We start from the raw sequence: 26,778 nt of genomic DNA on the forward strand, positions 1-26,778 counted from the left end.
GGAGGAGACTACCCCTGTGCTGTGTGCTGTTCGGGGGTTGACCTGCAGTGGTTGCTTCATTGCCAAAGAAAGGAGAAAAAGGACTGAGTGTGCTTTCATCATCTTGAAGAAGAATCTCCAAGCGCCGGAACTGTGCTTGCCTCCTGCCTGAAGTCTCAGGGATACAAGACTTCACCAGCAGCTCATCCCTGAATTCCCTTGCTGGGAATTGAAGTGCCTGCTGTTGTGCTGGGCCTTCTAAGAGACCGCTTGTCGCTGGGAGCTGGAAGCGCGACTCAACAAAGAAGAAGCTTGTCGCCGCCGCAGCAGTTGTCGCATTGCCGAATAAGCGTGCCGCCGCTATAGCCATCACATCACCGAGGCGCGTCTCATCACGGGAGAAGCGTGCCGCCGTCGCAGAGGTCATCGTCGCATTACCGGAGAAGCATGTTGCAGGGCCTGTCGCGGCTCAGAAGTTCACATAGTCGCCACACGGCCGTCGGGCGTGCACGTATCTACGTTGTCGCACTGTAACCAAGACACCATTTAGTCGCATCGCACCAGACCGTCATCGGATCGCAGCAAGAAACTAGCGTGTCAACTCCTCACACACTAAGGAAGCAAGCCTCAACTCTCCTGTTAAGCAGTGAGGAACCTACTCATCCACTCCCCTAAGTGTAAGGAACGGCACATCACCTTCCCTGCGACCCTTTTGTTTGTTTTGCGTTACGCATCCCAGGTACTTTGAGAGTAAAGTGTTGCATTTACAATCTTAAGTGAACTAAGCTATTTCTGCCATTTTAAAGTCTTATTTTTATTACAGTATTGTAGATTTTTGTCGTTTGGTCTTGTGTAAAGTCTAGTAAAGATTACTTATATTTAGGTCTCGCCTAGCGACGCAGCACATGTGTGCTAAGCTTTACTGCAGCGCTTGAGTTCAAAAGTGGAGGGGTAAATTCCGCAGTTGTACTTTACTCTTCAGCACGAGGTGGTAAAAATACCATAATTTGTGTATTCACTCGCATGGCGGTTATACTATGACTTATTCAAGGTTTTCACCAACCCGCCCTGGCCCCCCCCCTCCCCTCGTGCGCCAGATAATATCGGAAGCTCCCGGGGACCCTGCACGGCGTCAGCAGTGCCGGAGCCATTTGCATAACCAGTGATATTTACTTCGGTGAGTCCTAAAGTATAGAGAACAAAGGTAAATAGTCACTGTACTCTTTGGTCCAAGGACACCCTATACAACAATATGCAACTGAAAGGTGAACAGTCAAGTCAGTCTTTCACTGCACAGCAACACGTCACAGCATTTTTAGTAACGTTTGGTTCGTTTGAGCTAGAAACACGCTGGATTGTGTGGCAAAGGCAGCAAATTGATAATTATGTAAAAAAAAAAAAAAACTGCCTCAGTCCCATAATTCCGGTGTCTCCTCATATAGAATATTTGCAATGATGCGGAAGTGACTGAGGTGGATTATTACACGTGTATCCATGAGACCAAGGTTCTCATCTAAGTTTCAGCTCTGTGCAAAAAATGTGAGATTCTGGGTAGAACTTTAGCTCCCTGTATCTTAAATTGTCATTATTTGTAATGTAGATGATGTGGAAATACGACTGTGCAGTATACTGCCTTGCGCTGCCCCCCTCCGCCCCCCCTCCCTGTCTTCCCATCTACCTGTTTCACCTGCCCCTGAGCTTCACCTCACCATGACCTTGCTGTCCTGCTATACAAATGTTCTCTGCTTAGTGCTCTGTTGTACGGTGGCCCCATATATGCACTACAAAAGATAGCTGGATTGATATTTTTATTATCTTTATGCTTCATGTGCCTGCACTTGACATCTGTGTTTTAGCAGTTAAAAGCAGCAGTGCCTGACTCAACCGTTCATCATTCTGAGGCCACTGCGATGAGTGCCATTGGAGGTGGGCATTCATAGCCTCCATCATTCCAGCACTTGAACCCCATTGGGGTTGTGCTGTGCAGTTGTCCTGTATCAGAGTGCGATGCTGGGTTTTAGCAGGCTGCAGTGCCTGGCCCAGGCCGGGAGCCGCTCTCAGCGCAGGCAGTGCCCACACACACACACAGCAGAAGGCACTGAGGAATTCGCAGGTCTCTCCCTGACCCCTGAAGGCCGGCCGTGTTTACTTCGCAGTTGCACGAAGTTGCTGTTTTCCTACAAGAAGTGACTGGCTGTGAACTGCCCTCTGTTTGTGTGTTTACCGTGCATGTTTTGGGAGGCGGGGGGGGAGGCTGGAGATGTGGGCTGTGTGCTTGTTGCTGGCAGTCATGCAAGCTGTTGGTGTGAAGTTGTTATGGTGGCTGAGTGGGTTGGGGGTGTGCTGTAGAGATCTGTTTGCACCGTACAGGCCGCGGTTTTCAATCCTGGTGGGCTGTCGTTTGCACCGTACAGGCCGCGGTTTTCAATCCTGGTGGGCTGTCGTCCACATGTGGTTGAGGCAGAGGTAGCATTGACTTGGGTGGGACTACATTTCCAAGGGAGTCCGGACTGTTGATAGACGGCTCTTCGTATAAAACAGTGGCTTAATATGTGGGTGTCTCTGAATAATAATGAACTCCTATTTAACGAAGCGGGCGTCCTCCGTCCAAAATGAACTCTTTTGAAGAGTAGCTGGGTTTGCCAGCACACAGCACTGCTCGTCCAAGAAACCGTGGGGATCTCATAAGATGTACATGCGCACAGCAGAGACAATTAGTCCTACTAAGTACACGTTGATTCCCAGCAACCAATAACCAAGACACGAAGATATTTTTAGTGATAACGTTTGTTATTGTCACTTGTCATAATCTCAAGGATATGTCACTAAGACCATTCACATTAATGACTGTGGCGTCTACATCTCACAAGGTCACTTCGCGCGCACTAACTACTGGCGCTTCGTGTCGCTTACATCCACAACATGCATTTGCAATGCAATAGGTCTCTTATTTATGCTGGTTTGAGTTATTGATATTGCAAATAATGCCTTTTATTTTTGTTTCAAAAACATAAATAAAAGGCATAGTTATTTACAATGCCAAAAGCTGAGACTGTCGTAACTGCGAGACCTATTGCAATACAAATGCATGTTCTAAACTGGTGTGGTGTCCATTTTTAGTGTTTCACTGTATTACTTATGTGTTCACAAATGCTTTACACACTGCCTCTGAGAAAAGCCTGCCTGCTCGTGCTAAGCTACCAAGGGGGTGAGCAGGGGTTATTTTAGAAGTATAGCCCCTCACTAGACGCAAGGGTCCCTATTTGGACAAAGGTGCCAACCATTGCCAACTAGAGACCCCCAAATCTAACATGGGGAATGCCTTGCTTAGATCAATTAGCCTCGGAAGAGAAAGCGACAGCAGTTTTGCGCATTGAATTTTCCAAGGCGGCTCTCATCTGGCGACACTTTTTTTCGCAAGTGGAGCACAGGCCTTTTGTACGCCTTTCCATACATAACATTCCTGCCCAGAGTTCTCAAGAAGATTAATAGCGACCGGGCACAAGTCATTCTTGTGGCTCCGGACATGGAGATTCTGGTATCCCGAGCTTCTGCAAATGAGCATCGATCTTCCGGTCAGGCTGCTCCTTCAGTAGGATCTCCTGTTGCAGGGGCGGGTCCTTCATCGAACCTGTCCAATCTCCGCCTCCTTCCATGGCAATTGAGCGGCGACAGTTGACAGCTTTTGACTAGTTGACAGCTTTTGACTTTCCTGTTGAAGTCTGTGGTTATTCTGGCAGCCAAGCGTACCGCCACGAAGTCAGTATACACCTGCCAATGGCAAACGTTTTGTAAATACTTTACAAAACAGTCTGTTGAACGTTTGCCTCCCTATCAGATGTTCTTCTTTTCATTCTTTCCTTGGCCCAGCAGGGCTCCGCTCACGGCACTATGAAGGGCTACCTTTCGGCCCTGTATGCTTTTCTTCAGCTGCCAGATGAGCCATCACTTTTTAAGTTTCGTCTTGTACAGAGATTTTTGAAGGGGCTTACTCGACTGTTTCCCCCTTCTCCTTTTATTGTGCACCAATGGGATCTTCATTTGGTCCTTACCTTTTTGATGTGTGCACCGTTTGAACCTCGGCACAATTGCCCCCTCTGGCTGCTCACTATCAAAACAGCCTTTTTAGTGGCAATAACATCTGCCAGAAAGGTGAGCGAACTGCAGGCACTTACCTGACCTTCTTTCTGGACAAATTAGTGCTCCTCACTAGGGCATCTTTTCTGCTTCAAGTGGCAACAACTTTCCATCTGGCTCAATCTGTTACTCGGCTTACCTTCTATGCACCACCGCATCCTTCCAAGGAAGAGTGTTTTCACCGTCTGGACCCAAAAAGAGCGTCATCGTTCTACCTTGATCACACTAAAGAGTTCTGAGTGGATGACCAACTCTTCATAGTGTATGTTGGAGCAAAGACGGGGCGAGCAGTTCTGAAGAGGACCATTTCGCGATGTATGATCCTTTGCATTAAAATATGTTATGCCTTGGCGAAGAAACAGCCTCCTGAAGGCTTTAGGGCCCATTCCACCAGTGGGAAAGCAACAACCACTGCTCTTCAGTTTGGTGTCCCGGTTACTGAAATCTGCCAAGCGGCCATGTGAGCATCTCTACACACGTTTGCCATTCACTGCTGCCTGGATTTTCAGGTCTGCTGGGAAGGCCTCTTTGGCTGCTCTGTCTTGTAGGATAACTTAGTCTAAAACCTTTCTGCAGTCCCTCCTGGTATGGTATTGCATGGGTATCCATTGAAAGGTAAAAACCTGCGGCTAGATGTCTCTATCAGTCGGACAAGTTACTTACCTTCGGTAATGCCTTATCTGGTAGAAACATGATTTTGCTGCAGATTCCTTACAGACCCACCTATTCCCCCTGCACTGCAGATTGGTTTAGTGCTGGGCGGTTACCCCCGACCCTAGTTTTTTTTATTTTTTTATTTTTTTTTACACGCCCCGGTCAGTCCCTTCATGGCTCTGCTTCTGGTGTGGAAAGTCGTGAAAAGTACTGATGTCCGCGCGCTGCCTATGTAGATGATGTGGATGTCCCCACGGCGGTGAACCCAACACCTATGACTTCACGACTGGCGCCACTTATCGGTGCACAATGGTACTGCCATAAAAAAATCTTATGCTTCTAACCTGACGCCTGGAAGTTAAAAGGTAAGGAATCTGCTGCTAGATCATGTCCGGCATTACCGAAGGTAAGTAACATGTCCTACATGAGCTCTCTTGTCTCATTACTTCGTATGCTTTATTTATTTGTGACACCGTACTGCCTCTCTTTTGTTTATTCCTTGCCTGACTTGTTGAAACCATGAACACTTGTAGAAATCCCTTACGTACTGTAGGAACTGTATTTTGTTTTGAAACGTTTGGGCGAGTACTTACCTTATATTATTGTTGATCCTGACTGGATTTTTTTCATTTTTTTTCTTTCAATTACTATACTATTTGAGCTGATTTGGAAATCAGTTATGCGATTTCATTTGTACTCCCTGCCATGTAATTTCTTTGATACAGACCTCCTATTCCCTGCTTTTAATCCTTGTTGTGGACAGACTTGGTCTCTTATCGGTTCTGAACAGGTAAATCCTGTTTGGAATTCCAGGTAAAGAAATTTTGAGACGTTGGTGTTTCCCTTTAGCGTGACGAAATGTAAAAATATTAATTGGTTATGAATAAAATGTCATTGGAGTCAGCTGCTGACTTACAGTATAAATATAGTTAATTAAAAACATTCAATGAAGACAGTTTTCCGTCGTCTTTCCAATAACCGCTTGGAATTCTAAAAAACAAAACAAAAAAGGAAAAAACAATACTGTTGTGGAACAGGCATCTAAATTCCTTTGATTCTCGCGCCATTGTCCGTGTCAGCTTTTTATGTGATGGACCCTTTGCTAGCTCTTGATGGCAAATTTTGTTATGCTTATGTACAACATCTTTGACTGATTACCAATAGTATCCTCAGCCTACATTTCAGTTTGGAATCTGACATCCGTGTATGTTTTTCCCAGAGACTTTATTTTGAGGATTCTGCTGTGGTACTTGCTCAGAGTAGCAGTGCAGTATATTTTAAATGTGTTGCACTTTAAGATAAGATGTCGCTTTCTGTTGGGGGAAGGATGGTAGAGATTACAGCCCATGCTATTTATTCTCACCTTGGGGCGCATATAATGAATTTTCTTTCATAGACCATGAATGCATGCCATAGGTAATGAAAATTGCACTGGAAAGATCTATTTTGATATGTCAGTTACCTTCATATTTATTTCAGTTGATGTAGCTAGTATTTGTTTACTCTTTTTAGATTTAAGCAATGTTCGTGAGGATGCGGTACAACTTTTCCTGGTGGCTCATTCATGAATACTTTTTTTGTCTGTGCCATTTTCCTATAAACGAATAAAAGTTACTGATGTGTATTGTTAGATATTTTCTTTATTAATTGTCTTTTTTGTTTTAGTGGACTTATCATTCCTGAAAAAGATAATAATGAAACTGTGCCAGAAGTTGCTGCCACTTCCGGTTATGCATTGCTTCATTTTTTCAGTGATGCTGCCTACAATCTCACAGGATTTAACATCAGTTACAAGTAAGTAATGAGTGATCTGCAGATGCTTCAGATCTTGGAGACTATAACTCGGTCCACCTAATTTTGAGAGACCATTCGAGAAAACTTAGCAAAATGTAACATTGTTATATTTTTTGTTGATTATCAAAGCAAGAAAGTGTTGTGAGAATGGCGATTCTCAGATTTACATGACAAGAGAAAATGGATTTAATTAAAGACACAGAGGCTAACATTATGCATAATCTCTTTTTTTTTTTATGCTACTCCTCAGCAGTCCATTTAAAGAACACTAATATAACAATCCATAATTGGAACAAAAAAGAACCTCAAAAGTCTCTTACATGGAATGTGCTTCCTCTTTTAAATGCGAAACTGTGAAGATAAACACTACTTCTTCTCCTTTCCACTTATCCATGATTCCTGACGTCACACTTGTGCATCTGCCCCAAAAAACAATATTAAACCTAAAAAACTTACAACCTTATAACTTCACTTAATCCTAATGCATCAAAACTTCATAAACTTATTATTAATCACAAAACACATTCTTTAAGAACATTTTTTGTAATATTATTTAAATTTAGAACAAACATACAAAATACTCCTAGGGAGAGGTGGGTGGGATAATGTTAGCCTCCGTGTCTTTAATAAAATCCAGATTCTCTTGTCATGTAAATCTGAGAATCGCCATTTTATTACAAGACCAAAGGCTAACATTATGCATGTTGAAAGCCCTCCAACACAACATTCGACATATGACTTGCAAAAGTTCCCACGTTAGACCAATCTGCCGCTTTCAAAATCCTTTCCAAACTCGCACCTGGCCAACATGCTTTACTTGCCATTGCACCCCTTACCGAATGCGCTTGAAACTTCTCCACATCCACTCCAGCTTCCTTAATAGTAAATTTCACCCATCTTGAAATTGTAGCCGTACTTACCAAAAGGTCTGACAAAAGAAATCAACAACTGATGCACACCATGACCTATCGCATTCTGCATTCATATTCCTTTATTCCTTTAAACACTCAACCACGCAAAGCTTCTTACATTCTTTGTACTTAGGATAAAAAATTTAACTTGCCATGGTCTTATTTCCCTTTCTTATCTCAAAGAAAACACCATCAGGACCGAACACTCTATTACTTACCTCCAGAAACTTAACATATGAACCTCTTTTACATGAATTTAAACACAACAAAGTTGCTAACTTAGCTGAAATATACTTATCCGACAAATACATTTTGAAGACCAATCCATAAAAGGTTTTGAAACTAGCTTCACATCCCATAAAACCTCATACCTGGCTCTAGATGGTCTCTTAATCCGCTTATTTTTTAAAACCCTACAAACTAAATCATTACAACCTACTGGTTTTCCACCAACCACCGAATGGTCCACGGGATCCAAATTCCTTTCCAAGCACCAACTCTCCCAAAACTTCCAAATTCCCTTATACCTTCTCCTAGTACCTGGGGCCCAAGACTCCTCGTAACTTTGCAGCCTCCTTTGAAAGTCCTCTGAACGCCTGACACCTTCCAAACAAGAAGGTTCAACACCCCTTCTAAAACCGAAGGATGCTCCTTTCCCAACTCGTTGCTCAGTAAACCTTCTGGTGCCGGAATCAATAGGGGCACCTCGCATGTTAAATCCAATCACCTGGAAACCACGCCTGGGAAACCCAAAATGGGGTCACTAGGACCAATTGACATTTCTCCTTTCCCACCTTCAGAAGAACCCTCTCAATCATTGCAAATGGAGGGAAAGCATACTCCCTCATCACTATCCACCTCTGCTGAAACGCATCCACTGCCTCCGCTTGCGGATCTGGTAACCAACTGTAAAACCTCACCTACTAACAATTCAGCCTTGTCACAAACAAATCCACCTCTAACGGACCCAATCTCTCTATCTTTGCAAAACAGACTTAATTCAGCATCCAATCGCTATAGTCTTTCACATATCTTGAATACCAATCCGCCACAAACTTCAAATTCCCTGGAAGATACTCTGCTCTTAAAGCAATCTTGTGCTCCAGACATAAATTCCAAAACTCCTTTGCAACATCCAAAAGTTCCTTTGACTTGCAACCTCACAACCGGTTTATGTAACAAACTGCAGAAACATTGTCCATCTTTAATAATACTGTATGACCCTGAATTTTCTTCTTGAAACATTTCAAAGCAAATAAACCTGCTGTTAATTTCAGGCAATTTATGTGCATCTTTCTCTCCAAATCCGTCCAAACACCACCTGTCTCCATCCCTCCCAAACATGCTTCCCATCGCGAGCCACTTGAATCCATCTCCAAGACAAAATCCGGAACGTAACCAAAAATTGCTCTTCCATTCCAAGCATCCAAGTTGTTTAACCACCATTCTAAATTCTCCTTCGCATCCAACTTCACTTGGTCAGCATACCATAAACCTCTTCTCAATGCATCTGCCTTCACCCTCTGCAAGGTACGATAATGCAAAGGACCTGGAAAAATCGCTTGGCTCGAAGAAGAAAGAAAACTTAACTCTTGCCAAGTCCCTTAAAGACAAAGTTTCCCTTTGCAAAACACGAATAACCTCCTTCTTTATCTTAGTCACCTTCCTCAATGGTAACTTCAAGATCTCCTCCTTGGAATCTATTCTGAAACCTCAAAACTCCATACTCTGAGATGTAATCAACACAGTTGATTATAAGACCCAAATTCTCCAAAAGATTGATTGCCAACTGCAACTGACTCCTCAGCAACTCTGCATCCTGAGACATAATCAAAATGTCGTTCAGGTGTACAATCACTTTCGTAAAAGACCACGGTGCCGAAGAAAGCCCGATAGGATGACAAACAAACTGGTATAACCTTCCTCTCCACCTGAACTGCAAATAACTCTGACTCTCCTTCATCGGAATTGTAAAATATGCATCCTTCAAATCTAACGTTACCATCCAATATCCCTTCTGCAAAATGTCTCTTAAAAGATAGATACCCTCCATCGTGAAATGCCTGTAAACTAAATTTTGGTTTAATCCTCTCAAATTTATTACCGGTCTCCACCCTTTGTCCTTTTTTTCCCACCAGAAACAAAGTGCTCACGCAGCCTCTCAATTCCTCCTCTACCAAACAGATTGCACCCTTTACAACATTGCTTCTATCTCTATCTGCTTGCTCCATTTTTTTCTTGCGAAAGAATTCTTTCGAATCCATAATTTGCCCTGGAACTTCTAAAAATTCTATCTCGAACCCTTGCACGGTCTCCAGAACCAAAGGATCCCTTGTGATCTCTTTCCAGTCCTCTAGAAATAACTGTTCGAGGCATGTGAGCTGTAGATCACATGCAAGATCGCCATCTAGTGTTGGGTCAGGATGTTTGCAATCTATGCATAGAGTCCAGAGGAACCTTGAAATTATCTTCCAGAACCTCTGTGCAAGAAATTGTACTGGGATCTTTGGAATCCACCACCGACCTAAGACCCCTGTCTGCCGGCCCTGCCAAAAACCCCTCCAAACACCTTTCTCATGTTTTGTGCCTTATCCAAGGCAGTAAATGTTGCAACATGCTTACCCAATCCTTTCACCATTCCTTCTCCAAACAATAGACCTTTTACATTTACACTTATCTCCTTCTCTGCCATTTCATCCAACTTAGTGTTAATCTTCATCAATACAGACTGTCTCTTCTCTGCTAACAAACTAGCGTTTCCGTTTCCCAAAAACACCATTGCTCTCTGACTCCATCCTCTAAGCAACTCAACATCCACCTGTTTACCATTCATATGTGCCTCCTCTGCCATGTCCATAATCTTGGCTAGGGGTCCTAGTGTATCAAGCAATTTGTCCTGGCACTGCTTTAATGAGCGTTTCAGCCCCTTGTGAGGGTCTCTGCCCAATTTAAAAAATAAGTTATAGGTTCTGGGTCCAAATTTGGAGTGTAACAAACCTTATTCTCTATTTGTGGCCAAAAACATTCTGCCGTCAAAATATTTCTTACTTCCTTCTCTATTGGCTTCCTAATCCATTTTTTAATGAATCTACTGACCTGGTCCAAAGGCCACCAGTCAGCACTCCTAGGATGACTTAATTCAAATGGATTAAACATTTCGCCTCCTAAAGGGTCTCTAATCACAGACTTGCTTGATGTAGCTACATCATCCCTCAAGTCATCATTAATGTCGTCATCCTGGTCCATGTCAAAGACAAACTCATCATAAAATTTACTTGACCCCTCCATCTCCGCTTCCATCTGAGCATCAACATCCGACTGATCCTGCGTGCCGCCAAGGACACCTTTTTCTTTTTATGCCTTTATTCCTTTATTCAAATGTCTTGACTTTCTTAGTCTCTTTCCACCTTTGGGAACATTATCATCAGAACCTGACCAGAAATCTTCCTCAGTTCTGTTCCCCTTTCTTTTACTATCCAAAACTATATCAACCACTTCTCTCATAGACTTTACCTCATTCTGAATAAGTCTCCTAAAACTATTTTCATTAACCCTACCTTCCATAACTTGTGGCTGCACAACAATCTCTTCTGTATTCATTCTTTTCTCTTTTAATTTAAGCTTTTATACTTCTTATTAAACCCTCTAAATCCCTTTCACACAATAAACCTCCAAAATCAATCCGATCGTAAAAGCTAACCGTTATCGGCAACTGTGGTCATCCGTTGCCTAGTAATGCGCTCTAAACTGTTCAATCTTATGTATAACTTCCCAAACTAAGATGGCTACCGTGATCGCGCGAGATCACAAGTAGCCAATCAGTTCCTTGAACTGCTCTCGCGTCAACAGACGCGAACTCACACGTCACGGAATGAAGAGAGGACAGCGCGAGACAACCAATACCATTACCACCGTCCTCACAACCTGCACACGATGATTATTTCCTGCACGAGATGCCTGCCCGAGCTAGCAAAGCTCTGTAACTGCAAGCATGAAACCTGCACGCGAAGGAAAGCGTGCAAATATGCCTGAAGTCAAGAGGGCAGCGTGAGCAATAAACTGCGAAACCGCTTCCCCTCTAAATTCACGAGCTAAACTCGGCAAGTGAAACTCCTCTTGTACAATATTTCAGACTTTTGTGAAAATTAAGCAAGATAGATATTAAAACTCTTTATAGATTTGATTCCTAAATACAATTTTAAACATCTATAACATTACCTTATAAAAAATTTCTCATTCTTACTAAAACATCTCCCAAACACACAAACTCTGCTTCTGAAAATTAGAAGCAAGCAACACACAACACAACCTATTCATCACAAACATACAAGATATAATGATTGTAAGGCTACTTATATCATCAGGAGCAGCATTTAAAAGAGGCAGAACGTTCCATACAAGAGACTTTTGTGGTTCTTTTTTGTTTCAATTCTGGATTGTTGTTATTTAAGTGTTCTGTATAGGGGCTGCTGAGGAGTGGCATAATATAGAGATTATGCATAATGTTAGCCTCCGGTCTTGTAGTGAAATACATTTTCACTATGACTGTGCAAAGTATTGCCGCGCACGTGCTTGCTTGCATGATTTTATTAGGCAATTTGGTATTTTGTTTGTCATTCTATAAATTCAACCATCTCTTTCTGCTCCTGGTTAGATACAACATCATTCAGTGCATGGTCCCTTCAATCTATGGTATAATTACTTAATCCTGTTTCCTAAGCAATTTTGTTAAGGTAGTAGCGGTCAGCGGGAGCTTTGAGAATTGCTTTCAGTGTATATTATGAGAACTGCTGAGACCCTTACAGGATTATTCACTGAAACTATTAAGTGTGTGGAAGTTGCTTTTGTGTTTTCAAATTGTATTTGTTTTACTGTCCTGGCTGCCACCATTTTACTATGGCTGCAGAGCTTCAAGTGAGTATTATCTGAACCAAAAAAGGGTGTCTCGGACGAGCCTGCCATTAAGTGATGACTTTGCTTCTGCAGGTTTATGGATTTGCTATGAGCAGCAGCTGTAATAGTATACATATCATATGTGTGTGCTCTTCAGTTTTTTAAGATGATTGACTGATCCTTAAAATCTGCGAGCAAATACTGTCACTCTGAGGCACATTACTGCAATAAATAATCATAGCACTTTGAAACTTTTAGATCTTGCAACCCTCACAGCTTAGTTTATCTTATTCCCATCTCACGATCACTTGCATAAGCTTGTTCTTTTTTCTCTAGTTGAGGAAGCAACTTCATCTGACTCGAATGTTCAATCTGCTTTGAAAGGATCTGCGATCTTGGGTGAAATGTTTTGTGTTTATTTTCGCAAATTCTTATAAACGTAGCTGGCAGTAGCAAAAGGGCAGTGTCTACATTAAACATTTGCCCACTTTCTATGTACATTGCCTAGCAGACCAATTTTAAGCCTGTTTCTCATTTATTTTACCTGTTTGACATCCTCCAAAGTGTAGTGGTAATAAACAAAGAATTATAATTATATCAAAGCAAGTCTCTAAACTAATATGCTCAATTGAAATTTATTTTCTGCTTTGATTTCAGCATAAACACCTGCCCCAATAATTGCTCTGGACATGGAGAGTGCAGGTTAACCAACAGCACTACCATTGTTGAATGTGAATGCTCAGAACACTGGAAAGGAGAATCTTGTGATATTCCATTTTGCACAGATTACTGTGGTGAACCTGAACGAGGTCTCTGCAACGGCACAAAAGGGTGTTTGTGTAATGCAGGCTGGCAAGGTAAGTTTATTATGCACACCAAAGAAATGTTCTTTCTCCAGTATTGGATCTTTCATAGATTCACATACTGATTCATCACCACTGTCGAGCTGGGAGTGTCATGGTAAACATAGCGAGCAGTACAATGTTAAACTTACACAGAATAGCTTTAACAAAGACTGTAGAGTAGCCTATTCACATCATTAAAATAGATCCAGAACTCTGCCATTCAGAGCAAAGCACAGCATTCACCTCTATTGAACCAAGACGCCATAATTCTACCACACATTGTGTGTGAAGAGAGTCCCCTTGAGCTCTGTACAGTCAATCGTATTTGGTAATTTTTATATTTATCTCAACATTTCCAAAGAATTTAACTATTTACTAAGCTTAAAAATCGTCAGACTGTGCCTATAGCTGCCAAGTGGAAACTGTGTGGGGAAAATTCTCCAATCTGAGGACCCACACAAAGAATGTATATATCGCCTACATCCAACACATAAGGAAAAGGACTATAAAAGTTTTAGAACATTTTGTACACAAATGTTGAAGGACCGAGACGAGGCTGCTATTTTGGCTCAAGAAGTTAAAAGTTGAGGATGTCCACTCCTCCAGGAAGGAAGGGGAAGGGGAAAAGCTCTTTTAAATCTCGTTAAAATGTCATAAACCAGTGCATTCACACTCAGCCCATCCTTCAATGGCAGAATCTGAAGACCAAACCACCTAAAAAAAAGTCTTCAAAAAACCCACAAGAGAAGAAAGCCCATCCTCTGAAGGGCTAGTTCTAACCTCCGCTGTGCCATGAAATTCCAGAAAGAAAAAGCTGGCTTTGGCATATTCAAAACCCTCCTCATCTTTACCATCAACAAACACTTCATAGATATCACCACCAATGAGGAAGAAACCATTGCAGACGACATCTGCATTGGCCACAACAGTCAATGAGAGCCCGTTGATGACCTCATCGACAATGCACATGTCTGATAACGAGGACACCACCTGCAACTAGAATACTGTTGCTAAGAACTCCATTGATGACTACTTCAGACCCCATACCCATACCTACATTTTCAAAGGCCATGCCAACCTGCACACTAACAGTGACCGCAACATAGACAATGACCACACTTACGAGAAGAACAAACATACCCTCAACATGAAAAAGTTCAAAAATAACCCTGGTTTACGATAAGAGTTTGCCAAAGATTTTAATGCCTGAACATCCTTCCCCAAGGAAGGTGCCACCTTATCCACCACTGCATCTATTCAGGCGCGGAGGCCATTTTGGACCAGCTGAAGGTGAAATGACTGGATCCAGAAGAAGAATATTATGGGGAGCCTGTGTCTCCATCAGATCACAGGCAGGTGGTGACTCCAGCCTCTGTGCACTTTATCTGTCCTTTGTTCAACTTCAGGATAATGAAAGTGAGGCTGGATGGTACTATGGTTAGACCAGTGATTCTCAAACCTTTTCGAACCATAAGCCAATTTTTAGAATGACAGACGTTCGGGGACTCGCCTAGCAAAAATGGTCATGAGACAATCATTTTTGCTTTTTAACTGTAACTAAAGCATCAAGTGGTAGTGCTCTGTCATTTACAGACAACACATTCCTTTGAAATGGCCTCTGCGTTAGCACGGACATTTTTACTGATAAAACCATATTGCACACATGGTAATGTGTGGAAATTGTGTTTCAATGAATATTTATAATTTGTACATAAATTATCTTAATTTGTTTTGATACCATTAACATCTTTGTTTTCATCACACTTCAGAGTTTAAAAATAATGTGCTTAATTGTTACTTTCCTAACTGCTGAATGTCTACAGTTTAACAGGATTTACATTGTGTAGTGTTACAAAAAATGACTTTCCTTTCACACTCCCTGTATCCGAGCAAGATTGTTACATAATTCAGTTTACTTTTATTTTTCTGACTGCTAAGTGAGAGGAGTTTGTAAACACCAATCCCTGCGTTAAAAAAATAAAATAAAAAAATAAGCAGCAATTTATTAGAAGACATAGCATGGCATTTGACCTCCGTCTTTGAAGTGCTGCAAATGTGACAAGATAAATACAGAATCTAAAGGGATCTTTATTTATTGCTTGGAGTTTCGTGACCCACCACAAATCAGGTAGCAACCAACTGTATGGGAAACACTAATTTAGACAACTCTGAATACGCAATAGACTAGTTAATGCAGGTGCCTTTGGCCTTGGTCAAAGATCTACGTCTCATACAATCTGACTGTGCTACACACTTTCCTGATCTCCATGCGTCTCACCACAAAATAAAATCCTCTGAAACCTACAACACTGGCATGTTACAGACCAAAAAAGTAGACCAACCGCATGCTGCACAACAGTGCATTTTCCACCTACAATCAGTCCAATAGATAGCTCCATCTTTGCATCATTCACCTTTGATGCCACAGTTTATTTAGCCACAAGGACCAGATACAGATGACAGACAGAAAGAAGGGCTTTTCATAAATACACCTTGAAATTCAGGTCTAGACTGGGGCGACTATGTAGCTCCTACACAAGGAGTTGTCACTTTTGCAAAATCTCCACAAGGTGATATTGGTGGATTTCACAAGATTTGAATTGCCATGGACAGCTAAGGAAAACTATTGTTTTCTTTAGGATTTTAAAGAACCTGCCAGGAAAAATATTAGGTTGATTCCTGTAATTGACCACATTTGAGCGGAAGGATTCAAAATAATGAGATAAAACACAGTAATTCCACGCTTAGACAAGAATCACCAAGCACCAGAAAACGCTCCTACTTGTCTAATTGGCCATCACAGGGCAGACTCCGTTGTCTTGCAGGTTGCTCAAAGGTGTTCCAGAAACCTAACTTCATCATGAGCTGTACCGCCATGCAGAGAAGGCTGGAGACTTCAGGACATTAGAAACGTTTAACGATTTTGATCCACGCCGGCCACCTCCATCTTAAGCGATTCTCTCTATATATGACAGACAAATGTAGTCAGTCAAGGGCCATACCTAGAACATTTACCAGACAATAAAAAAGCTAAGGTAAAACCTATTTTATTAGAAGTAGAGAAAAATGTATTTATCAATAATTGACATGGCTATGAACATCACTAATACCAGATTAAGACAACTTGCTGAAGCAGCAGTGTTGCGAAGATGAGGTTGGCTGTGAGAAGTGTTTTGGACCTAAAGTGAAAAGCAAGATATTAGAAATGCCACATGATGGCAAAGAATTATTTGGCTCTCATGTCGATGAGGCCCTATTAAATCAGACACACAAACAGCTAGATCTCTTGTGTTGCTCCTACAAAGACTCCCGCTGTCCTTTTAAGGAGTCGTGGAAGTGCCATACTTTCCTACAGAAGAGGCTATCGGCCCTATAGCTACCACTAATTTATTACCCCCTCAAATTCCATATCGCCAGCTCTTACCAACAGTTCCAGGCTCCACCATCTACCTCCTATGGTAAACCACTCTCTCAAGGAATCTAAGTCAATCCCAAAACAACAGAGCTAATGGGCTGTGACACATTTGTGACGGTCACAATGCACCACGATGGACCTGTTGGTGTAAACATCCCTTTCCATTCTAACAATTGGGTCAACTTTACAGAAGACCACTGGGTGTTCAATCTTATAAAATGCAGCCACATGCTAGAATTTGTGCAAAAGCCTCCAATGACACCACTGCATAGGATGAACCAACTAAGTCTATTACGAAAGGAAATGTATGTCATGTTAAAAAAGGGGTCAACAGAGTTGGTCCCAAATATGCAGTCATTTTGGCATTTTTCCTAATAAGGAAAATATTGGGCAAGTGTATTGGGTCTTTGAAAGCTCAAAAAATATCTGTAAAGGCACAGAATCCGCTTGGTGTTGCAGGAGGTAATACATCTTTTACAAGACAAGGAATGTATGACATTTGGACCTACAGGCCGCATACTTTCGTATTCCTATTCACCCCCCTCATCAGAAATTCTTGAGTTTATATGTTAATGATTGCAATTATCAATTCTAAGTCCTCCCTTTCGATCGCAGATCTACTCCAAGCATTTTATGAAATGCATTGCACAAGTCGCTGCTTATTTCAGGAGACTGAGTCTTCTGGTATTCACCTATTTAGACAATTGGCAAGTTAAGACAACATTTTTTAAAAACGCTATGCAATCTGACCGGCTGTCTGTAGCTGTTTAATCTTGAACTTTAGATACATGGACAAACAAAGCTTTCCTGATCAAAGAAAATGTCTTGACTTGCATCCTTGGTAATACGCTTACAAAAATCAAAAACAACTCTGTGAATTTTCAAGTTCTTTTTAGGAATGATATCACCCTTCATCACTTTGATCCCACACTGCTGCTTTCACATGAGGGTATTTCAAGAAGCATTGGATAAACGGTTGTTAAAAAACAGGTAGATTCGACAGCTCAATGCAAGTAACTTCTCAGAGGAAACAAACCCTCATCTAGTGGCTCCAGCGAAGGTAAACCATGGCCTGGTTGTCTTTCCCCTAGAAAGAAGCTTATTGTTTTGCGACAAAGTCAATCGGGGTACATTTAGCCACTATTCCTCACTTCAAGAGAAAATTGAACCAACAATCTCTGTGGTCAAACAGACTTAAAAAGGAGTTTTATAAATGCCCTTTCAGGATCTTCCAACCAATAAGACAGCCTCCTTCCTCATGGCAGGTCAATGTTGTTTTCAGGGAGATATCTCTCACCTTCATTCTAGTAGCTCCCACATGGGCTCTTCAACCATGGTTCACCACACTACTAGAACTTTCAGCAGTTCCACATGAGAAGCTTCACCTCAGCCCAAACCATCTCACTCTGAACCAATGCGAAATCAGACATCAAAAAGAGTTAAATCTGGCGATTTCGCTCCTATAGTCATAGAATTCAGATATCTAAATCTGCCAGTAGAATGTATGGCCATTCTTAAGGAAGCACGTAAACCCACCAATAGAGCTTGTTACGCAGCGAAGTGAAAAAGTTTGTTTATTTATTGTAATTACCAAAAGATTGACCCACTCCGTGCATCTGCAGAGAACATTGTTTGTTACCTTTTGCATTTACAACTCTCAGGCCTTACTTACACTTACGTATGTCTACATCTTGCGGCGGTATCTGCCTATCTTCAAAACACGCAGCACTTTTCATTGTTCAGAGTGACAGTTAATAAGGCATTTATGTAAGGCTTTGTGCTCCCAAAGGTCTCACCAGCACCGATGTGGAATCTCAATATTGTTCTAACAAGACTTATGGGTCCACCCCTTGAACCCTTGCACAAGTGCATCCTCCAGTTTCTTTCTTGTAAGGTTGCTTTCTTAATTGAGATCACCTCACTAAGGCGTGTTGGTCAGGATAGGACAAAGGGTTTGCTCCCCCTCATAAAAGGAAACCCTTTCTAAATCGGGCATTTCTAGGTGCATTGTTAAATGCTCCCAGACATGCTATCTCAAAGCCAAGAGGACTTTGTCTATGCCCCCGAGAGTGCACTCTACTGGTATGATCGGGACATCTATGGCTTTTTTTGGGTAACATTCCCATTGCTAACATTTGTAAAGCAGCTACATGGTCTACACCATACACATTTACCAAGCACTATTGTGTGGACGTTTTAGCATGGCAACAGCTTATATTGGACAGGCCGTGCCACATACATTTGGTCAAACTACTGCAATGACCACTGGAGGGCACTGCTTTACAGTTTATACAGTTTATACAAAGCATGCGTATCTTCAGCCACACATGCCTCGAACGGATTATGTTGCTTACTCTGTAAGCATCTGTTCTTAGCATGTAGTGCAGTAGATTCACATGCGCCCCCCCCCCCCCCTTTCTCCCTGGACATCAATGGTCGTTGCAGTCCTAATCTATATTTTCATATGCTTCACATATCTTTACTTATGCTCCATTCTCACTCTCTTGTGGGGAAACAATCTAGCAATGGAGTTGATGCCCATGATCACTTGTTACCAAGAGGAGGAGTTACCTTACCTTGTGACTCGAAAGACTTCTTCGAAGAAAACCAACTTGCAATCATCCAGACCCAACACTAGATGGCTGGAGTATGCAAATCTTGTTAATCCACAGCACTTTACATGTCAAAAACAGATGCTTGCAAGGTAAGTGACATAATCCCTAACATGTTTGTACCTACCACAACCGTATATTATTTCATGACAGTAATAGTGGTTAGATTTTAATTAGGTAGGATTGCATTTTTACCAGTAGCCTTAGTTGCACGAATGGTTTCATTTGGGAATTGTTTTGTGCATATTCTTTAATTCTGAAATCAATGTTTGAAATATCTTTTTACCACATAGGCCCCAGCTGTTCAGTCCCTGTGCCAGCAAATATTTCCTTTTGGACTCGTGAGGAGTATTTCAACCCAAAGCTGTCCAGAGCGTCTCACAAAGCTGTAGTCCTTGACAATGTAATGTGGATAATTGGAGGCTATTTGTTCAACCACTCAAACTATCAGATGGTTATGGCGTGAGTATACACATTGCAGAAAACTGATACCAATATTTGTGTTTGTTAAACTTTTAAAACTGTACAATACTATAGTCCTAATGTTATTCATATTTAGGTTATTTAGAAGATCATTTATGATGTGCTGGGGGAAGGACTAAGATTAGAAATAGTTCACATAAGTCAGATTTAAATTCAAATCAGAAATGTTTAGCCAACACCGGTTGCACACAGATGTTCTTAGTCATGGGAGGATGTGGAGCTAGAGGGACAAGATAGAGATGCTATGATCTTTTTAACTTTAAAGTTGATGAAATGACTAATACATTGTTGACATTTCTTATCTGGGTCAGTTAAATTGAAGCGGTTGAGTTGATGATTGATTTTACAATCTGAAAGCTTCTTGGCCAACTAAATTTGTGACTTGATGCATAAGGATTTAGTTTTAAAGATACGTTTTTTTTTCTACATATTTGGTCAACACAAACCTGTTCTTGATTAGCCGAGGAGGTAGTTTGTCCACAAGACACTGAGATGTTTTTTTCTCGTCATTGGTTTTGTTGATGTACCAATGAACCCGATATCTTTGATATTGTTGTGCCTCAGTGGAGCAATTCGTTGCCAATCCAAGGCATGGGATAATTAAAATTGGAGGCATCATTCACTTCATGATTTTCTTTAAATCTGTGGAGGGTGGTTGAGAAGTGATGAGCAGGATTTTCAGAGCTAATGTTTGTCAAGTACTGTTTTCAAGTGAGTATTGTTTTTAGAGAAAGGCAAGAAAACCATATCTTGTAAAGGTTCTAAAGCTGTAATGCGATGACCTACACACATTGTTCAGCATCCTGAAGATATGAGTGGCCTGGTCAGTCTGCTATTGATGTCACTGCTTGCTCATCATGTCTAATAGGCCTACCTAGGTAGGTGAATGCAGCCATGGCTATATCCTTCACATCCACCTTGATTAGTGAAGGTTTTTGAGATGTTGAGTGGCATTACTTCTGATATCTTCGAGTTAATCTTCAGGCCCACTTGTTGTGCATAGACATTGAGACAAGACTTCTGTTCCTGCATATGATGGTGTGTGTTTGAGAGAGAGAGAATGCCTGTCATCTGTATACTCCAGAGTAGAGAATAAGGTCCATCTGATGCCTCTGGCTTGGCCTTATGTTATGCCCAGTCGCCCTCTTGAAATGGTCGAAGGGCTTGCGTATCTCAGTGACTTGGAGAATTATGCCAGTGGAAGCTTAGTCTCCTGGTAGGTCCGCTCAAGCTGGACAGGTCAAGGGTGGACACCAGGTTTAGCACGATCCACTGGTCCATCAGGTTGGGCACAAAGATAAAAACCTTGTCCCATAAATAATGGTTTGTTAAGGAAACTGCAGGAAGAACCTCTAAAGGTTATGCTCACTGTATAGCATCAACTCATTGTTGAGTGATTATAATAACCATGCTGATCCAGTGCTAAGCATCTTTGACAAAACAATACAGCAAAGGACTTGCTGAGTCTCTTCATGAATACTCTCATTTTGGAGGGAGGTATTTGGGTGTATTCAAGAGTCTAGGTCAAAAGTTGATGAAGATGTAAGCAGGCTGGGTGAGAATGCCCTGATGCCAAGGAGAACTTGTTAGAGGTGGCATTTTCAAGGGACGGTAGACCCTGCCTAAATAATGAAAGAAAATCCACACAAAAACGAAAAACTCTGCTGTATGTCTGAAGTGTTTGGCTGAGCAACATTAAATGCTTCATTTAGGGTCGGTCTGAAGCCTGCCCCATCTTCCCCAGTCTGCTGTCTATTGCAGAGATTTCACGTGAAGGGATTCCGGGATGTAGGTGTCTGCAACGCTTACTGTGATTTCATTGGCAGTGTCACTGTAATGTGATTCGTCCTGTCACCTGTGATTTCATTACACTGTTATCTATGACATGTGAATTTTGGAGCATCATGTGTGAATTTCTGTGCTTTGGAGATTGTGGGGAGTTGCCTGATTGTTGTAACTGCCATCACAACCTTAATTGGTCATCCACTGGGATGCTCATTTGATGAGGTATTTTTTTTAGTTTTTAGTCGCTAGTACACACCAATGCAAGGTGCTGTATTCTGACTGTATTGTTTTGTCCAAGGTGCTTAGCACTGGAACAGCATGGTTATCATACTCCCGCAACAATGAGCTGATGCTATATTGTTTCATTAGCCCAAGCTGATACGAACCACTATGGTAAATCTTTAATCTGAGCATCCAGGTCTATAGACTAATGGGCGTGCAATAAGGAAGAGATTAAGTATACATTGATATCTGTAAATCTTTAAAAGTACTTTATAGTGAATAATACTTTGACTAGTAACAATAAAGGAATCAAGTACAGGATATTGTCAACAGTCAGTGGAGTGTTCCTAAACCTATTGAGCGTAAATTACTACAGCAACTTGTACACATTTCTTTGTGGTGCCTCGCTAGTCCAGCAGTAACCCACATTCTGAAGTCAACAAAAAACACGTAAGCCCTCTTCTTCGATCATGATGGTGGCTTAAATATATATTTCCTCACCAATCTGATGTTTACTGACAGTGTCTTATAAATGGTAACAATGTCCAACAAGGATTCATTTGCAAAGAGATAAAGTATTTGGTGATATGCTTAATATATGTCATAGCACAAAACAAATGTGAAGATCACATAAAACTTTAGAGGCCATGCAAATAGAAGAAAAGTTATTAATGTACATCAATAATATACGCCACCGACAAAATACTCATCAAACAAACAATTGCATAAGTGCTCACTGTTGTAAATGGTCAATACATGGTTCGGATGAGTGAAGTAGTCCGCCCAAAAGCGTAATCAACCTTTGTCTCTATGTAAATCATACCTTGTTGGACATTGTTGCTGCCATTGCCTGTACCCATGTCTTCTCAATGTGTACGGGTTGCTCCCGTACTTCATTTTAAATGGTTTGGTCATATTAAGCACCGGTTTCAATCTTATATTTACATATTACAAAAGTTCAAGTGAAATACCTTTATTCTTCTTATTGCCATGTGTATCTGACGCTGTGGGTAAAGGCTGCAGTAAGAAGGTTTAACTACGTAGGCGATGCCAGTTTTCTATTGACATTTCAACTTTAATGTGCAAAATACAGGCTTAATGTATGAATACCTTTTCCCATGTCCTTTAATTCCATTGAATTTTCTACTTTCTATTTGATGCATCTCTGCCTACTTTGTCCTGCAATAGGATGTTTACATTATGACAAGCTGTCACCAGTTTTAAGTCTGCTTTTTCACTCTGATAATGGCTTTTGTGTTAAACCCTCATATCTAGTGTATGTAAAATTAAACACTTAAAACGCTTATTGCCCAAGATATTAATTATTTTAAAGAGACAAATCTTTACTGCACGCATTTCAAAAACGGTTCTCCAATACATAGTTTTACTTAATATTCTTGGTGTTGAAAATTGAATATGCATTGACATTACACTTATTTATTAAGGACTAAAAGAGTATCTTTCATTTTCTAGGTTTGATCTGGCTTCTCTGGAATGGATTCCATTAAACAGCACTGTGAATTCTGTTGCTATCCGATATGGGCATTCTATAGCTCTGCATAAGGTACATACATTTTTACAATATGTAGGAATTCATGCTTGGAATCATGACCCTGCATATTGGAGTTCACCATTATCGACTGTAGATATTAAAGTTTTGTGGAAGAGGTTTCAGTCTACTATGAGCATATTTCTTATCCTAAATAATATCAACTTTTTCCAATTCTATTTCATTGGCTCTGAAATGTAAGGTTAGAAAAGTCAATTCACGCTTGCTAAGTTTGCTTTTAAAATGTTACTAATCCCACATGTTGAATATGTAGCCTCAACATTCTTTTATTGAAACTTGAATTTCTTGCAGTAAATATTCACACTATTGTTCCGTTAAGTTGGTGAGTATAAACTCTACTAATTGCCAATGCCATAAAACTCTAATTTAATAAAAATGTAATTAGTCTTTACCCCAGTTGGCTAAACATTTTCCTTTCCAGAGTTAATCGGTGCAAATACTTTCTTTACTTTATAATACATTGTTGGAAACCGGGCAACCGGGTTAGCAGTCACCAGGTTCCCAGCACAATGGTAGCTTGGCTCGAGCGGTTGGGGGTCAGGCACCGTGTTAAGCGTTACGTCACACCCTCACAATAACCATGCGTTCATCCGTTCCAAAAACGACACTACACCGTAAAAATTATGAAAGAAAGTAGTTTGTCTTTCTTATTTTCTCTTAGTTGCAGGTTTCAAAACATACATACAATACCAGAAGACTTTTCTTGAAAATAGCAGGTCAAATAAATAATACCACAGTGGGGTTTCAATAAATAGGATCAGGTCATAAATAAACACAGAATAAATATAGGTGCAATAAATGCAGATGGCAAATAAATACAGTCAGGAATAAATACAGTGCAGGAATAAATACAGTGCAGGACAATAAATAAAGCACCCTCAATAACTTAAATAACACAATCAATGACAATTACAGTTCACAACACTTTCACGAGGTAGTTTGGTTTCACTTTGCCCAAGTACAACTTAAGGACACTTGGATGGCATGGGGGGTGTCCCACCTAGATTGGTCAAGGCTGGGCCTGAACTGAGGTAGAAGAAGGGTAACCCAAGGATCTGGCTCTCCCAAAATACACAACCCCTCACAGAGGTCACTGCACCAGTCTCAGTTCACCCCTGGCACTCCCAAGCTGGTTCTAACACCCCTCTGGCCCCTAGAATGGTCTTTTAGGGCTCCACGGGGCCTCAGACGCCCCCTCTACCACTTACTGCCCTTTTCACGATGATCGCCTCCGCTCGGCGCCGGGTCGACGTCGCTGGACGGCTCCGGTTCGGTGTCGCTGGACGGCTCCGGTTCGGTGTCGCTGGGCGGCTCCGGTTCGGTGTCGCTGGGCGGCCTTGGTTCGGTGTCGCTGGGCGGCCTTGGTTCGGTGTCGCTGGGCGGCCTTGGTTCGGTGTCGCTGGGCGGCCTTGGTTCGGTGTCGCTGGGCGGCCTTGGTTCGGTGTCGCTGGGCGGCCTTGGTTCGGTGTCGCTGGGCGGCCTTGGCTCGGTGTCGCTGGGCGGCCTTGGCTCGGTGTCGCTGGGCGGCCTTGGCTCGGTGTCGCTGGGCGGCCTTGGCTCGGTGTCGCTGGGCGGCCTTGGCTCGGTGTCGCTGGGCGGCCTTGGCTCGGTGTCGCTGGGCGGCCTTGGCTCGGTGTCGCTGGGCGGCCTTGGCTCGGTGTCGCTGGGCGGCCTTGGCTCGATGTCGCTGGGCTGCTCCGGCTCGATGTCGCTGGGCTGCTCCGGCTCGATGTCGCCTTCCGGCTTCGCAGGGTCACGGCCTCCCCGCTTCCGGGTGTCTCCAGAGTGCGACCTCCACTCCCGACCTCCGGCGCGCTTCACCTCGACCTCTGACGGCTCCGGGTACGACGTCTGCTTTCTGTCAGCGCCGCTTCTCCACCTCAGGCCTCAGGTCTCCAGGCTTCTCGACGTCAGGACTCCAGGAGGACACCGCTAAACAGGTCAGGAGCTTGCTGGTCTTCTTCTTTAAGGCCTCTTCACAATATGTAGGTCCTTAAGATGGTTTTTCTGGTCTTGGTCCCACACAGAGCTCTAGGCTGAGCTTGGTCAGTAGGGACTAGCATCAAGGGTGGGTTTCTGGACCCCACTCCAAGCACTGGTTTCCACCCCTGCTGCCTTACTCCGACCTCCTTCTGAACTGCTCCTCTCTCCTCTCCAGTCAGTTGCCAACTGCCACTCTGAGATGGCCTCCCAACATTCTAAACTGCCTCTCACTGTCACAGGGTTCCAGAATGTTACGGAAGGTTCTAGAAATCTCCAGTGGGTTCTGATGATGTCACAGGTGGCCATCATTTTGTGTCTCAGGCCCTCAGACAGAAGTTCCAGGGGTAGGGAAAATGGCTCCCTGACCCTGCATCAACACTAAAAAGTCTGGTGTTTCCCAAAAAGGAAAAAGTATAACAGGGTTTGAGGCAAAAGTGGGACAAAATAAATAATGATGAGGAGGGACCACCCAAAGGGCTGACAGGTCTAACACGCGTCCCCCCCCCAGCTGAAAGTGGGGAGAGCTACCCAACCCCTTGGGAGTTCTCATCACTAAGGCGGAAATACCTTGAGAGACCGTCTGCATTGGCGTGTTCCACTCCAGGCCGATGTTCCACCTGAAAGTCCATTCCCTGTAGGGAAATAGACCACCTTAGCAACTTGGGATTCTCCCCCTTCATCTGCATCAGCCAACGAAGGGGTCTGTGGTCGGTCTGAACCAGGAAGTGCGAGCCAAACAGGTATGGCCGCAACTTCTTCAGAGTCCATACCACTGCAAAGGCTTCATGTGAGAAAGTGGGTTTCTGTTGCAGTAACCCCCCCTTTTTTTTGCCTAATAGCTGATGCACTTTTCCTTGTTGTGCCCTGGGCTCCTGCCAATCAGGTGCCCAGGGCCTATGTTCCTTCCTTAAAACACACAAACTCCCAATTGGCAAACCCTGGCCACATGTCAGCCCCTGGTAAATGGTACCCTAGGTACCCAGGGCCTTGTGACCAGGGAAGGCCTCTGAGGGCTGCAGCACTCATTGTGCCACCCTTAGAGGCCCTGTACCCTTACACACACACACTGCCTTTGCAGGCTGAGTGTCTGGGTGCAGGACAAAACAAAGAGTCGACATGGCACACATCTCTGTGTGCCATGCCCATTACCTATACTGCCAAGGCATATGTCAGCCACCCCTCTGGCTGGGTGCCTTATGCCTATGGTGTGGGCACAGGAGCAGGAGCCCTGTGCCCCTACAGTACCCAGGTCCATTCCTGGGCACTGTAAGTACAGTGCTGCCTTTTACAAGTACATGGTGCTGAGAGCTCGTCAAACACGAACTCCACAGCACCATAATGGCAACACTGAAGACTGGGAAGTTTGGTATCAAACTTCTCAGCACATTAAACCCACACTGATGCCAGTGTGGGATTTAATGTACTAAGCACCCCAGAGGGCATCTTAGAGATGCCCCCTTACAGCTAACCTACAATCCACGTCTGCTCTGAGGCT

The 26,778-nt window shown here is 42.6% G+C and overlaps 1 protein-coding gene across 3 annotated transcripts in view; it reads left to right on the forward strand.

The window, feature by feature from the left end:
* ATRN (attractin) overlaps nt 1-26,778 on the forward strand; it is a 900,609-nt gene that overhangs the window by 121,263 nt on the left and 752,568 nt on the right. For all 3 annotated transcript variants that reach the window (XM_085642692.1, XM_085642691.1, XM_085642693.1), the window contains exons 4-7: nt 6,436-6,564; nt 13,026-13,225; nt 19,534-19,702; nt 23,204-23,294. In XM_085642692.1, the coding sequence (XP_085498818.1) occupies nt 6,436-6,564; nt 13,026-13,225; nt 19,534-19,702; nt 23,204-23,294 (589 nt within the window). The remainder of the gene's footprint in view (nt 1-6,435; nt 6,565-13,025; nt 13,226-19,533; nt 19,703-23,203; nt 23,295-26,778) is intronic.

The sequence above is a fragment of the Triturus cristatus genome, chromosome 2_2 (genome assembly GCF_964204655.1).
Source record: "Triturus cristatus chromosome 2_2, aTriCri1.1, whole genome shotgun sequence".
Taxonomy (NCBI): Eukaryota; Metazoa; Chordata; class Amphibia; order Caudata; family Salamandridae; genus Triturus; species Triturus cristatus.